This window comes from Exophiala viscosa (assembly GCF_022695815.1).
Source record: "Exophiala viscosa unplaced genomic scaffold EDD37scaffold_1, whole genome shotgun sequence".
Classification (NCBI taxonomy): domain Eukaryota; kingdom Fungi; phylum Ascomycota; class Eurotiomycetes; order Chaetothyriales; family Herpotrichiellaceae; genus Exophiala; species Exophiala viscosa.
The window spans coordinates 3,638,925-3,654,452 of record NW_026944353.1 but is presented as its reverse complement, the minus strand read 5'-3'; the positions used below and the strand labels follow the sequence as shown (position 1 = coordinate 3,654,452).

At 52.3% G+C, this 15,528-nt stretch overlaps 5 protein-coding genes across 5 annotated transcripts; 3 read left to right on the top strand and 2 right to left on the bottom strand.

The window, feature by feature from the left end:
• Positions 1-185: 185 nt before the first annotated feature.
• On the bottom strand, positions 186-2,366 carry EDD37DRAFT_604690 (uncharacterized protein; the record flags this gene model as incomplete). The annotated part of the gene is made up of 1 exon (XM_062814759.1): positions 186-2,366. The coding sequence occupies one exon, from the start codon at positions 2,364-2,366 to the stop codon at positions 186-188; it is 2,181 nt and encodes a 726-aa protein (XP_062675702.1).
• A 1,892-nt stretch (positions 2,367-4,258) lies between these two features.
• On the top strand, positions 4,259-7,096 carry EDD37DRAFT_69459 (ADA HAT complex component 1). Its single transcript, XM_062820086.1, has one exon. The coding sequence runs from the start codon at positions 4,623-4,625 to the stop codon at positions 6,597-6,599; it is 1,977 nt and encodes a 658-aa protein (XP_062675701.1). The 5' UTR covers positions 4,259-4,622; the 3' UTR covers positions 6,600-7,096.
• Position 7,097: 1 nt separating this feature from the next.
• EDD37DRAFT_69507 (HSP20-like chaperone) lies at positions 7,098-8,471 on the top strand. Its single transcript, XM_062820095.1, has 2 exons — positions 7,098-7,382; positions 7,482-8,471. Exons 1-2 carry the CDS (start codon positions 7,277-7,279, stop codon positions 8,345-8,347), a joined length of 972 nt encoding a protein of 323 aa, XP_062675700.1. The 5' UTR covers positions 7,098-7,276; the 3' UTR covers positions 8,348-8,471.
• Positions 8,472-9,135: 664 nt separating this feature from the next.
• Positions 9,136-10,998, bottom strand: EDD37DRAFT_69075 (nucleolar GTP-binding protein). Its single transcript, XM_062820006.1, has one exon. The coding sequence runs from the start codon at positions 10,824-10,826 to the stop codon at positions 9,216-9,218; it is 1,611 nt and encodes a 536-aa protein (XP_062675699.1). The 5' UTR covers positions 10,827-10,998; the 3' UTR covers positions 9,136-9,215.
• A 1,200-nt stretch (positions 10,999-12,198) lies between these two features.
• On the top strand, positions 12,199-14,151 carry EDD37DRAFT_617877 (acyl-CoA dehydrogenase/oxidase C-terminal). The gene is made up of 2 exons (XM_062815772.1): positions 12,199-12,334; positions 12,383-14,151. The coding sequence occupies exons 1-2, from the start codon at positions 12,204-12,206 to the stop codon at positions 13,920-13,922; spliced, it is 1,671 nt and encodes a 556-aa protein (XP_062675698.1). The 5' UTR covers positions 12,199-12,203; the 3' UTR covers positions 13,923-14,151.
• Positions 14,152-15,528: the final 1,377 nt, after the last annotated feature.

Below are 15,528 nucleotides of genomic sequence, written 5' to 3'. Positions count from 1 at the left end.
CTGCCTCAGTTTCCCAATGACTCTTGAGGTCCCATTCGCACTAAGTTAACTCCCATACATACATGAAATCAAGGACTGTTGGGGGTATAAAATGCGCGCTGGAAAAATGCCAACAAAAGAAATGGACAGCTCGCTCCGACGTCAAAAAACTCATCGTCTCACCATTACCGTGCCTCCCTTGACAATTACAACGCCTGTCCAAGTCCTGCCCTAGCATACGGAGAATCTTCGCGACCTGGCAGGTCACTAGCACGCAACCTCTTGCCTCCGGGTGCGCCTTGCATGTGGCTGCCACTATTTCGTGGACTTTGACGCTGCCATCCGCTCGGCATGCCCGAGCTCATGCGCCAGCTGGACTCGTCTCCAGCTGTAGGCATCCACATCTCGACTTTGCTGTCCCGGGGCAGGGGAGGCGGGGTGCTAGACTGCGCTTGAGATGGGACATTGTGGAACTCTCCACCGCTCTGGCGCCGCGGGACACCCATGTGCGGGTACCGGTCGTCGCCGACAAGACCGCCAGTTGCGCTTACAAGCGTAGAGTCGTCAGGGAAATACTCCCCTCGACCGCCTGGGTAGGAGTCGTAAGGAGTGTGGTCGAAGCTGTAGCGGCTGGCGCTATTGTCACGAGGCCTTCGGCTCGGAAGGGCCATCACACCAGCAGATTGGAGGGGCTGCTTTGATGGCTCACGTCGGATTTCGTTGCCCAAGGGACTAGGATTGGCGGGACGGTTTGGGTAAGTGTACGCTGCGGAAGTACCTACGGGGCTGTTTCTTCTGCTGTGTTTTGGCGGGATGGCGGGCGCGCTATATGGGTTGAATTGTGGGTTAGAGGTGTATGGTGCAGGAGCTACTGAGGATTCGGGTTGAAGTTGAGTCGCAGGCTTCGGAAGCGCTGCGCTGTAGCCATGGCTGTAGTTCGAGGAACTCGAAGAGGTTGACAGATCGGAACTATTTCGATGCATCACAGCTGGTCGACGGGGACTCTGGCTGTGAGCCCCACGTTCGCTGCTTCTGCTCTTCTCTCTCCGGTGTTCGTCGTGGTGAGTGAGCGCTGCACCGCCAATGGCACCAGCTGCGGCAGCTGAGAGCTCCGCTGCCACCCCCATGTGTCCGTGGGCTCTCTCCGCTCCGCTGGGTGCATATATCTGGTTGAAGCTTGCGTTGGCTCTCGCTGCGTCCCGACTCGGTCTTCGACCGCTATCGTCACTGTCTCGCGGAGTGGACTTAGCTAGGTTGGCCGCTTTCGTGGCTGGATCAACAGGAGAGACGGGAGAATATGGCCACGGCTCCCTGCCGTTTGTTTGGTTGACTGGGATTGGTTTCCGGTGGATTTGGCGAGGAGCCTGAGGCTCGATGGCCTTCTCGTTTAGTTCATCGTCCTTCTGCATGTGGCTGTTATTGTGGTGATTTAGACCAGCCGCCGCAGCGCCACCAGCAAGGCCGGCCGCAATGAGATCCTTCTCGTTTGATCTGTTGTTAGACGCATAGCTTCTCCAGCTTGTTGGTCTTCCCACTGCTACTTCCTTCTCGTTCAGGAAAGGATCCTCCCCGGGAAACGTGCCGTCAGTGAGGCCAGCGCGAGAGTTGGGCGCGGTCCTCCTGGGTGGCGGTGGGACGGGAATGAAGGGATTCTCGTTTTCTCCATCGTAATTGCGGAATGCTGGATGCTCGGACATAAGAGGTGCAGCTCCTGCAGCGCTGAGGCGTTGATGGGAAGCAGTCATACTGCTATTGCCTATTGGGTCCGACTGGCGGTTCAGTCTCCAGCTCTCCACCTCGTCGTCATCAGGGAACAAGCCTCGATGCCGTGGTGAACTGGCCCGGCGTCGTTTCCAACATAATAATAATGCGAGGATAAGCAGTCCTAGCGCCAGGGCGCCGAGAACGGTACCCAATATGATCGCCAAGTTGTGGTCATGGCTGGATTTTGACGAGGATACACTCGGTGTACTGGTCTCTGCCGTTGATCCCAGCACTGAAGAGGTCGCTAATGTGGAGGGGATAGATTTCGTAGTGGCCGCAGTTATTGTCGAAGATGTCTGTGAGAGCCTCGAGCTCGATGTTGACGAGAGTGTGGAGGATGCTGTTGGAGACGATGATGTTGAGCTTGAGTATTCTGAGGAGCTCGAAGATGCGGAGTCGTAGCTATCTGAGCTGGTTGCGGATTCGCTTGAAGGACTTGTTAATGTAGCTGCACTTTGCGAGTCTGAGGTTGTTGTAGCCGTAGCTGAGGCAGCTGAGACCAGAATTGAGGTGACTTCTGAGTAGACAGATGCTGCATCGGAAACGAGGATGCTGTACAGGTCTTGCGCTTCCACGAAAGACAGCAAACCCGTCACAAGCAGTAGGCTCTTGGAGGCCTTCATGGTTGCAACCCGCAGTACTATGCGCGCGGTATCCAAAGAAAAGTTGCAATGTGAGAGTAGGTCTGCAGGAAATATTCAAAGAAGACAACATATGTTACCAAGCGCAAGATGAACGAATGAAGCACGGCATGGCTATACCTGTCGTAGAGTTTGGGGAGAAAAGCATCTCCGCGAGCCAACGGCCAGGGTAGATATTGAGTCGCAAACGATGCTCACAGCCCAAAGGAAACCTACCTTCACCGTCACAGGGTTCTTAGGTTCCACGCGGGCTTGGAGGCGGCGTAGTCGCTAGGTGTTAGTTACATAGCAGCAGCAGGTCTCAAAGCCAGTCGGAATAAAAGAGACTGGTTCTGGAACCTGATGGCCGCAGGAAGATGGTCTACCGGCCAGGGAAGATCCCCCAAGTTTCCCATGAAACAGCTGTGACTAGCTTAACGGAGAGGAGGGTTCATGATGTGTTTGGGTGGCAAAAACATGTCTGAAGAAGAGAAAGATGGACAGCGACGATGATCTTTATGCAGGGAGAAGAGCGTTCTGTGGCGTGAATGGCTGGCCTGGTGGCTTCGTGGCGGTGCAATATCAAGCTAACAAGTCCACCAGTGGCGAACTTCATGGCCGGCTTTTTCAATCCGCCTGCCTCTGATCTTGCTGCACCGCCGCTGTACCTAAGAAGGAGCCTGCCGGATCATTATTACATTCCTTGGGGTTACTGCTAATCAATTGAGAGCATGATCTGACTTCGGTTGGAAGGTCCCGATGTATGTTGATACGAAGGCAGCTTGTCTCAGATACGAAGTCGCTGGGGGAAAGCTACCATTCACTGATCGACCACAAATGCCATCCTTTTATTTTTAGATTATCGATGCAGCCTTAGAACTGCGTCCCGGAACAGTCTCGTCGGAAGCTCCCTAAAACCGGAGAGTATCATGGCCAATTGTATGGCAATCAATGTGCTGGGCCGAGTACATTCCAGCTCAATATGGGTCTTGTGTGGAAGGATGTTTCTCTTTCTCCGGTGCGTGCCCGTTGCCATGGCTCAGACCAGAGCAGCCTGCTACATTCCTCCGCAGAAGCATGCAAGTTGCAAGTTGCAGTGTGAACGGACACCAAAGATGATATTGCATCACGTGATCTTATTTAGTCAGGTGACAGAAGGATTAGTCATTCATCTTGGAAGTCGATCATGTGATCCTTGATGCGTTCTATGTCTCCTATGGCGAGATCAAGAACATTGAGATGGGTTTAGCCCATTGCCTTGGAGGATGTGAGTATGCGATTCTAGTGGACGGAATTAAGCAATAATAGATAAGAGGTGGAGTCACGCGGCTGTCAAACAGACCTCCCGGGCACCTGTCGTGCTCATAGGCGATTACTATTTGCTGAATTCAATCTCTCGGCCGCCTGTTTGCTGCTCCTTGCGCCCACCTTCCGGGTCACTCAACCCTCTTTTTCCCTCTCTCGCCGTCTCTCTGTCTCCCCCCTTTCTCTCCCTTGCTCTTGCTTTCTGCGCCTCTTTTCCCATTCCTGAACCTCCCGCTGGCCTTGCACTTCCTAACTCATCACCATTCAACTTAACGTTACTTCACAACTTGTATGTTCGTACCACTACTTGACTGCCTTCCTTCGCAGCACGCTTCATAACGACTTCCTTCTTCACACCATCCTCTTCTTCCCTACCTTACTTTTTAATCCGTCTTCTTTTGTCTGGACATTGATCCAGCTGTGCGATTTACCAACCCGATCGTTGAGACTCTGCGGTCTGGCCACTGCGATCCGCTTATCCGCAAATCTTCTGCGTCATTCATTCCCGTCACAACAGCCATCTGTCCTCTGCTATCTTAACGAAACAACCCTTTAACATTCGATTGACGCCTCTCTAGTCTCACTCTCGCTCTTTCTACTCGACTTAGCGCTGCGCGCATTGAGATACACCATTTATAATCCTTATATTTCGCGATCCACATCGCCTTGTATTCCAACCATTATCTGTACTTGATTGACGACCGCTGTTTCTAGCGACTTCGATTCCTGTTGTTTCATCACTTGGAATTCGTCCATTTGGGTGTTTGCTGAATTGTGACCGGCATACCGAGGGAGGCTATTGTTTGTCTGGGTTGTTGGAAGTGTGCAGCAGTGCTGAAAGAGCAGAAACACATGGCTAGTGGTGGAAAGTCCAATGTTTGGTGACTAAATGGTCCAGATGGTCTACCTGAAAACGACAAACTTTTGCTGTGCGGCAGAAAAGAGCCACACAACATGTTGCGCCTCTTGTCTTGGACAGGTTGTGACAAGGCCAGTACCCCAGAAATGAGAATGTTCGTCTCAAATCAAGAGTCTCCAGGTTCTGGCGCGACCGCCATGTCTTCCCCGCGCAAACGCAAGCACTCTGCTGAACCTTCCAGTCAGCCAGACAAGAAGCGAGCGAAACCTGCTGAAAGAAAGAGCGGCAAGCCCGCGCTCGCGACAGTGACTCCTCCCCGCGCCAGCCCTGCTGAACTACCAGTCCTCAAGCCGTCTACGATCACGACTGAACCACCGTCCTCGCAGCCATTACAGCCAGATGTCAAGCTGGAGGAATGTGAAGCGGGCCCAAAGCCAACAGAGAATGATTCGCTGCTGACGGGCGCGGGCGCACAACGTCTTCAGTCTGTACGCAACGTCATTCAGACTCAAATCGGCCTTGAAATACTGCTCAAACATAAAGAACTTCGCCTTATCGACCAAGAAATTGCAAAATGTCAGGCCTCTTTAGAGCAACTCAGGCGATGTAAGGAGATCCCCTACCCTGGTACTCAACATCTGTCCGCGGCCGTAAGCGAAGGCACTGGATCAGCCTTGCGCAGCGCTTTCCCGACCCCTCTTCCTCAATCTCCTGCTCCGTGGGCCGTCACAGACGGTCCATATTCTCGGCACTACGCCAAGTGGCTGCTCCCAGACACTCGCTTCGACGGTGGTGAGCCGGATTCGTTAAGCGCTGTCAGTGCCGGAAAGAGTCCTCTCAAGTCAAGATCGACAAGAGGAAGTTTCGAAATGCCATCAGTATCGACCTCAGCACGTTCCAGCCGTGGAGGAAAGCTCAAGGCTTTACCAGCCGGCTACGGTCAACCAAAGGAAAAGGCTACAGGACCAATGATTGTCAAGCGCAAGTCGGACGGCTTGTCCGTGAAACTTGTGTGCCCAGACTGTGGTCGTCATGATTTCGGAAGCGCACAGGGATTCATCAATCATTGTCGTATAGGTCATGGCCGGAGCTTTGCAAGTCACGACGCCGCGGCAGATGCTTGTGGAGAGCCTGTGGAGATTGACGAGTCTGGAGCAGTGGTCGGAGCTGAGCCTGTTGCAACACCAACCGCGGTAAATGTTCATCCGCTTATCCGTTCGGCGAAGCTATTGCAACCGACGCCTCCAAGGACATCTGCACAATTGTCTGGCACATCGGCCAATGATGGTCCATCCGTTTCGAAATCCAAACTAGTGTCACCTGATTTTAAGGGTTCAGTTCTGACACCGAACCTGTCCGATCTGGTCAAGAATAGAGGTCTTGGTCTTGATCTGCAAGAGATGGTGGCTGATGCAAAGACGAAGGTCGAATTGCCTGACTCGGATTCGGAGGACGATGATATGGATGTCGACGTTCCTATGCAGGATACTGCTAAAGGCCGCCATCCTCAAGTCGCGGGAACCAAACAGCCATCAAAGTCTAGCAAGTCTCCGATGTCTTCACCAATCTTGAGTTCTCATACCCTACGATCGTCCGCCATCCCGCGACGAGGCTTGCCACAATACGATGGAGCTGACGACACACCCATTCATGATCGGCCGCGGGGAATGACTCTGCCCATGACTCAGCCTACCGTGACCGACCTCCAACCTTCCGATCCGTCTCCAACCAGTGAATCCAACCAGGCGCCCAGTCTTGTTGATGACGACGAGGAGTACGAAGCGCACTCACCGACCAGTAGTTCAGTCTCTGACGAGCACGATGTTGGAGAGGTGGAATTTGAGGTACAAGGCGACGAAGATGATGCTCGTAGCATTGTGCTACGCGGGCCAGAGTTCCAGCCGAGTTGCGCCCAGGCAACCCGACCATCTACTCATGTCAGACGTCCGTCGGCGATTCGAAGACAAGGCGAAGACCGTGAAGAAAAGCACGTCAGTTTCGTCAGCCCAAGTCCTGCGAGAGAGATGCAAACAAGTCGACAGGGCGGAGACCGAAAGAAGCGGAAGGCTTAGTGCTTAGGATGACGAGAGGTTCAATTCTCTAGACTTCATTTTCAATCAAGACTTGGTGGTTCACACAGCATCCTCGGAGTTTGGCAAGGGTTTGGAGACCGGTACCAGCGATTTGCGGGTTCTTACACCAGCAACGATCCTGGATACTGGAGTAACTTGAGGAACCGGAATGGGACGATACGCCGATACGGTGGTATCAAGATTGTGTTGTGTACATACCTAGGTACTTTCAGGTGTCTGGGATATGCAGCCACTCCTGAGCAAGTTCTACGCTTGCAACCTCAATACGAAAGACTCAGCTCTATATCATATGTCCTATAACGTAGGAGAGTCCGTTGTCGCGATGTTGATGGACTGCTATGAATATTCTCGGATAGCCTTTGTCCGTGGTCTGTATGGTGACAAGGCTGAACAATCCTTACCACGAGTAGTAGTAAACCCCATTTGCATTGCGTCAGATGTCTCTGGAACCGCCAAGGCCGATCTCAACTCGCAATTGTTTGCGTTTCCGACCGCCAGAGGCATCCTCTTGTGAAGTTGAGCTTGCGCATCTCACTCAAGGTTCTCCCATCCGGCCCAGTACGCTATATTCTCTAATAAGGCGAACACTCTTTTGCAGCCACGTCTGAGCTGGTTGGTAACTGTTTGACTCCGCGGCGCGGACATAATCGAGCAACATGGCGCAAAAATGTGTGCATAAAGGCTGCGGGAAGGTCTTCACAGATCCAGAAGAGAAGTGTGTGTACCACCCGGGACCTCCAGAGTTTCACGAGGGACAGAAAGGTAAGACATGACCTTGAAATCTAAAGGCGACCACTCCATGCTGTCTAAACCCCAGATTTGTGCAAGCGAGTGATTATCTGATATTTGGTGCTCGGGTAGGGTGGAAATGCTGCAAGCCCCGTGTCCTCACCTTCGACGAGTTCCTCGCGATCCCTCCCTGCACGACTGGCAAGCACTCGACAGTCGACGACACACCCGCACCACCTCCAAAACCTGCAGAAGACGAGGTCGTCTCTGCGGCGCCCACTCCCGCACCCGTCCCTGTTACGAAACCCCTCTCCACGAGTCTTGCAGCCGCCGAGCAGCCTGTACCGTCATCCACACCTAAACCCGAACCGCCGGAAGATGAGTCGGACGATCCAGACACCAAGATACCCGCGGGCGCAATGTGCAAGAGAAGAGGATGCGGCAAGTCACAAGACGACAAAGTTCCACGGAGTGACGAGGAATGTATATACCACCCTGGCGTTCCAATATTTCACGAAGGAAGCAAGGGGTGGACATGCTGTAAACGGCGAGTCCTCGAGTTCGACGAGTTCATGAAGATAGAGGGATGTAAGACGAAGAAGAGACATTGCTACGTAGGCAAGGACAAGCGGAAAACCCAGGACGGTGCTGCGACGGAAGAGAAGTTGGAGTCCGTGCGGAACGATTTCTACCAGACGATGGGGACTGTGATTGTCAGTTTCTACTTGAAGAAGATTGACAAGGAGAGGGCGAAGGTCGAGTTTTTGGCCAGTGGGACGGAGATCGAGCTGGACTTGCCGACTTCTGATGGGAAACGATTCACTGCGACGATTCCGTTGTTTGCTGAGATCGATCCGGAGCGGAGTACGTTCAAAATCATGGGGACCAAGTTGGAGATGGAGTTGGCGAAGAAGGATGGGACGAGCTGGACGACGTTGAGGAGTGATGAGGAGGGGAAGGGGCATAGGATACAGGTTGGGAGACCTGGGAGGGTGTAACTTGGACATGAATGAACTGGGTTACTACGGCCAATCTATGGACGCAGAACTGCGGCGTGGAAAGATTGACGAGCATAGCGTGGCGCAGGAATGCAGAGTTGTATCAAACTCTACGGGCTATGTATATCAAGGATTGATAGAAGGGGATAGCTTGCAAGAGTGTCGGACGGCCAGAGCCATGACATTGACCTTGATGCACTACTTATTCGGGAGCGCTCTGTCGCGTGCTCCTCAAGTACTGACTGCGCTCATGTTCGTGTACAGAGAAGATCTCCCGTTCGTCTGCCTGGACAGGTCCTTGAAGCACTGATCTGATCTTCCAAACGCAATGTTTGGGATCTCCCGCAACATCCTCCTAACACGGATGTATACATTCTCCCTCCATGTTTGAGTTGTAGTTTTGGGTTATAAAAAGGTTTGTAGCATCTCCTCCACAGTTCCACGCCATTGAACAGCGTGCAACCATAATGTGTTTTGGGAAAAAGGTCGGTGCGAACGACTCTCTGCGAAGCCGGGAACGGAAGGAATTTCACAAAGACGAGAAAGACCCTCAGCAAGCCACCGTAGTGGAGCTCCGGTGTATAAGTGTTTACATGGTAATGTAACACCTCTACTGATGATGAAGAGAGAAAAAAAGAAAGAAGATCAAGAAAGACCGAAAAAAGAATTTGTAGTTGCCAGCGGGCCCGGAAAAATGCAGCCTTGGCGACGCAAACACCTACCTGGTAGGTCACGTGGGTAGCGTTCGGTGAGCAAGTACGAGTATGAACAAAAGAAGATATACCGGAGGGGTTTTGAAATCGTAATTCATGGTTTGAAATGCAGTGGAAAGAGTGCAGAGAGCACCATCATAAATTCATGCAAGACGTCACTCGGACTCAAAGCCTGCAAACTCGACCCCTTCGCCCTGATCTTGATCTGTACTTGAAGAGTCGCCGTCCTGTGATCCCCCACCTTCGCTAACTTCAGCAGCTTCTTCTGCATCTGCCTCCTGCCCTACAATGAGGTCCTCCTTTGTCTCAGCCTCAGCGTCCTCAGCAGTCGGCGGCGGCAAATACCACGGAATTTTGCCGCGCATAAAGTCGTTCAGAACCATCTTTGCTACTCCGTCCACATCTGGTTCTCCTCCATGGTATAGACGACCGCCCTTCCGTGCAAGCAGCTCAAGGAAGTCGGTCGGATCGCTCCATCCTTTGATGCCGTACGTCTTCTCCATGTGCTGCGTCTTCACCCTTGCCAGGACAGCTGCGATATATTGTGCAGGATGCTCGACGTTCTCCACCCGTACGACACCTCGAAGCAGGAGATCTTGTGGCGTAGCGTTCTGCGACGGAGGCACGACGCCGGGACAGTCGATCAGGTAGATCTTTCTTGTCAGGGTGATGTACTGCCACACCTTGGTCTCACCAGGGATGGGGGCCACAGTGGCCACCTTCTTGGATTTCAAAGTGTTAATGATACTGCTCTTGCCCACATTCGGGTATCCCAACATGCCGACAGAGATCTGTTTGCGATTGCTATGTAGCTTGGCAAATTGTCGGAGTAATTCGATCAGGCTGCCTTTGCCGAATGGGTTTGTTATGCTGGCGTGCATCGCCAATGTAGGGACTTCTTTGGATAGTATGCGGACCCAGCGGGCAGCGACTCTGGTCGGCACCAGGTCGGTTTTGTTCAGGACGAAGACTAGGTGTTTGTGAGGCGCTTCTTCCCTCAGGTATTTCTCAACACTCAAACATCTTGTACCCACGGGATCTCGGGCGTCAAGGACGTGGATCACCACGTCAGACGAGTCAATGACTTTATACATTTCGTTCCAGATACGTTTGCTCTGACCTTTGCTGAATATGGGTTCGATGGCGGTGGTGATCTGCCCGTCGTCTTGGTCATCTTCGTAAGCTTCTTCAGATTTGCCAGAAAGCAGTCTGGCTTGTTCCTGTCGCTCCGCGTATGTTTCCATATCTTGACCAGCGCCTCCTGCCAAGCTGGTGAAGTCACCTGCGTCTAGCTTGACTCTCTTTCTTTGGGACGACGATCCAAATGTGTCGGAAAAGGAGGACATCTGAATGGTTCTCTTCGCCTGGTGCTGCCTCACACCGTCTTTGGCCTCGTGTCCGTCATGGATGAGCGACATTGGGAGCTTGTTGGTTTTCAGAAGTACATTGTAGGGATCCGACGTCCTCTCCGCAATTGCAGTACGGAAGGCACTCAAGGCGTCCTGGGATATCACACGAGTGTTGCCGAACCACTTTCGATTGGGCTCGACACGGGCATTGGGGATGTCTCTGCTTTGGTATGCGGCAGCCTTGGTGATCTCGCCGGCTGCGTTTCTCTGCGCACCACCACCCGTGAGAACCTTTAATTGTCGTACTTTCTTGCCGGACCGGTAGAAGTTTTCGCCCTTCGTTTTGACATTGCCCATGCCATCGCCAACTTTGCCTTGACGAATCTTGCGATTCGCCTCTTTCTTCCCTGTACCCATGTCGAATGTCACGAATTCTGGCAAGAGGGGAGAAATATAGAGGGTTCTGGGATACTGTGTATGGAGAAGTGCAATCGGTCTGGATCACTTCAGAAAAAAATATCAGAGCGCAGGATCGGCGGCGCATCTCCGTGACGCCGATTGAGCCGAGGATTAACCACAGTCACGTGGGAAACATGAACTCCAAGACTCAGACCAACCACCTACTTCACTTCCATTCATACTCACAGTCGTTTACATCAAATTCCTGCAACACGGGCGGGATTAGAGCATGAGTACGAGCACTCTGGCATACGTACAGTGACGCTTGTACCGCGAATCGCGGCGACTGTGGAGCTGCACACTTCTTGATTGACCAAGCCTTCGTCAGGTCTACACATGCTTCCTCGATGAAGTCCAGTGAGTTGGAAAACTCAACCCTAGATCATCAATCTTGCTTCCAGAAGGATCCAAGTCCTTGAGGAACAAATTGGCCCGTAGCTCTCATCCTCGCATCTGATCTGAAATTGCTCAGGCATGGTTTCTCGATAGCCATGGTTCTTTGACGTTAGCGTACCTTCCTTCAGTGGCATATATTGCAAGCTTTCCTGGACCTACTGCATGCTGCAGTCTGCCATTCTCGCCGAGCCGGCAGTCGGTTAAGGAATAAGGAAAAGTGTGGTTGAACCACCTTGCTGACCCGAGGGGTTGATACTCGATTAACAGTCCGACATGGTTCTCCAGTCCCCGCAATCACCCCACGAGTTAGCCGACGAGGCCGAGCAAAGAGGAAACTTTGTGTCATAACAAGGAACATGCATGACCTTCCTCAACGATCAACGCCTCAGACAAAAGATACTAACAAACCAAGTAAAATATCGTCCTGCGTACACGGGCAAGATATAAGAATAGATTTACCACTGCAACAGCCGAGGGCTACGGCGTGCAAATTGAAGTTGACAGGACCTCACTACTCTACTCGCATGTGTGGCTCGCAATGGTAAAACTGTCAAAATCATGCAAGGCACTCTGGTTTCACGACGGTGGAGCTTGTCGTCTCGGGGATCATTTCCGCAACGTCCACGTTAGGGGCATGTCTTCTCTCAGGCCTTCGACCGCGGACAGTGGCTACATCCTCACTCCAGAGTTGCTGCAAAACCCATTCACCTCAGACCAATCGTACCAGCGAGTCCTGGAGTGGTACCTTCCACAGGACGTCCTCCGATCAGTCAAACCACGCCTCACCAAGTTTGCGGAAGAGGCCGTTTCAGACCAAATCAACGAATTCATATCAGATGCCGAATCTCAGCAACCGCACGTGAAAACACGCAATGTCTGGGGTGCTCGGTACCCTTATGACCGCTTGGTGACGGCCCACGGGTGGAAGGAGTTGGGCAAATGGGGGTCGAGAAACGGGTAATCTGTTTGTCTCTCTCAGGGAATCAACTAACTGACTTATCACGCAGAGTGATATCTCTCGGCTATGAGGAAGAGTTCAAGCAGTACCGGAGAATCGTGCAACATGCATTGTAAGTTGGACTTGGCCGAACCTCCCAGGCATGCTCTGACAAGCTCAGCAACTACACATTTTCGGCGTCATCAGCAGTATACTCATGCCCTGTTTCAATGACCAGTGGTGCGGGACGATTGATAGGCAAACAGCTGCCGTCCTTACCAGATGACCACCCCTTTCACGAACTCTATCGCCTTATTACTGCACGGCAGGACAATTGGATCTCGTCGCAATGGATGACTGAACGGCCTGGTGGTAGCGATGTACAAAACTCGGAAACTGTAGCAATCTACTCGCCTCCGCCCAATAAAACAGGCAGGTATGGCTCAATCGAAGACGGAGGCTATCTCGTCTCCGGCTTCAAGTTCTTCTCATCTGCAACAGACTGTGACATGGCGTTCATGTTGGCCAAGACCGAGTCCGGCCAACTGAGTCTTTTCGTTGCACCGGCGAGGAAGACAGTCGTCGTCAACGGCAAGAAGCAGCAAGTGACCAACGGTATCAGAATCCATCGCCTCAAGACTAAGATGGGCACCAAAGAACTCCCAACCGCAGAATTGGAGCTCGATAACGTCAGAGCACACCTGGTCGGCCCTCTCGATCGGGGGATCGCCACCATCGCCCTCCTCCTCAACGTCACAAGAACCCACAACTTCATCACGGCACTCTCGTGCTGGCGTCGTGGCATGGCCATTGCTAAGAACTTCGCCAAAGCTCGAAGCACGATGGACCAGCCCTTGTGGACGCTTCCGATGCATCTACGTCTCTTGGCAACCATGGAGGTCAAGCATCGAGGCGCACTGCAACTCGCTTTCTTCACCACTTCTCTTCTGAGTTTCGTTGATAATGGCTTTCCTCACGAAGGAGTCCGACAGAATGGATACGTGCCGCTACCGGACTCAACCGAGAAGACCGAAATCATCCTACGGACTCTGACCGCGACGGCCAAGGCCGTCATTTGCAAAACTGGCACCCTCGCTCTGCAAGAATGTCAAGAAGCTATGGGCGGCGTCGGATACATGGATGAACCGGAGGAACCGGAGTTCAACATTTCACGACTCATGCGCGACACTGCCGCCAACATGACATGGGAAGGCACCACGAATGTCCTAAGCAGTGAGGTTGTTCGGCACCTATTGAACAAAAACGGACGACATCTGGGAGCGTTCGGTGAATGGGTTCAGCAAGCGACTTCACAGATCAGAGATGCCGAGTTGAAGAGTGCCCTGGATCAGGCTTGGAGGGAGTTCGGGCGCACACTGGACAGTAAGCGCGACGATGTGGTAAGCGCGCTGGCGATGGGACGCCAGCTCATGTTCAGTCTCGCCTGGATTGTCTCCGGTGTGCTGCTGGCACTTGATGCGGAGAGGGATGGGGATGCCATTGCCGGCGAAATTGCACGACGCTGGGTACTCGAGGGTGAAGGAAATGTTGGCGAGTTCCACCTTCCAAACATTGTCAAGGTTCGTGAACGAGCTGTGGCTGTCAAGGATCGTGACAGGATCAATTGGGATTGCCGGCTGGTCTGGGGCATGGATCTGCCCGAAGGTGCTGCAACGGGATTTCGGGCGCCAAATGTTGATAGGATTTCAGCCCAACTATAGACATATCGAGGGTGAAGACGGGCTTTGATACAGGTCGTCCAGGCGTGTTTGTATTGTAATGAGTTCGGGGACAATCATCCGGTGGCGTGATTGGATCTTTCTGCACAGGGCACATCTTAAGGGCCACTGGGGCTTAGTAGGACCACGGCCCGCGCCTGTCATGAGAGATCGCTCGGATTAAATGGAACAGCCGACGGTTGTGTCAGGCAAACGAAATGGAATTTGAACAAGTTCAGGTTTTGCAACGTTTCAATTGAACAGACCGAAGGCAAATATATACATGAATGGTCTTGCCCGGGTATCCGTCTTTGCTGTGATTTGGCTCCAGCATATATGCATTGTGCGCACCGTATGGGGCACTCTATTGAGGCGACGCCGTGCCTCGTCTCCTCCCTGACGGGGTGAAGTCGTCCTTCCATCCTCCAGCCCTTGCTGTAGCAATCCCTTCAACGCCGATGCATGATGTGATGTGTTCATATGCTTCCGATCCTCGCTGGTGGTCATAATATCAAGATTCGTCCATGAGGCCGTTTATTTTCCCATCCAGGCTCGCCGCCGTTCAGCTCTTAGCCTTGCTTCATTGACACTTGCTGGATCTTGCATAGCCCATGTGAATACTGCCATGGGCCAGAGGAATGCGGTGAAGAAGCCGGCTTGTTGTAGATGTTGTCTTGACATGGGGACGGTCCATGGTTTCCACATTCGTAGACCTGCCATTTTTGGTGCTGTTTGAAAAGGGGTTGAGAAGATGTTTGAGATGAGGATGGTTTTTGAGTTGAGTTGTTGGTTTCGTACTACCTTGATGAATGGTTCAGGAAGGTATCTTGAGAGTAGTAAGATGATGAATGAATAATGATTCCATCGAAAGCTGTAGCAATTTTGGTGTCTTTTGTACTCTGAGGCACTTCATGGAGTTTGCACGCACTGGGCAGGCCAGGCTGTGGTGTGATACTTACTACTGATCTGCAGCGCCTGACAGATCATACCACCACCACTTACCGGCGAGGTCCAGACTCAGAACACATCAGACTGCAACAGGTGATACTCCTTGCCACCTAAAGACATCGATACCTTCCGAATGAAGTAGCCATACTCTTTCCAGCTCTCATTTTCGTACAATGGACACCTGCACCAGAGTCTGGGACTCGACAACACAGCTGTAAGATGAAAAGTGGGCTCAAGACCACTTTCACCCAGCAAAGGCTAGGGGATGGAATAATTGTGGACAGTCATTCACGATGATGGATTCGAATTCATCGTCTGCACCTACATTATGGCAAAGAGTGTCGTCGTTGGAAACAGAATGCATGGTTATTGTCGAAGTTCTTGCTGGTTTGTGGCCAGAGAAGAGGTAGACTGACCACGAGTGACTTAGTAAGGCCGGGCACGTGCCTCTCCACTAGATGGCGCTTGCAAAAGCAGCCACGCCCTTTGATCTCCCGGGAGACCAGGCATTTTACGAGTGCTTATAGGGGCACGTGTCGGGGGCCTGATCACTGTTAGAGATGGACCTTCTCCCCACAAAAAGGGATGAGCGATTTTCGAAGACTTTAAACTGTTAAACATCACAACACCAGGCAATTGTCACACCACAATCCTCAATCTC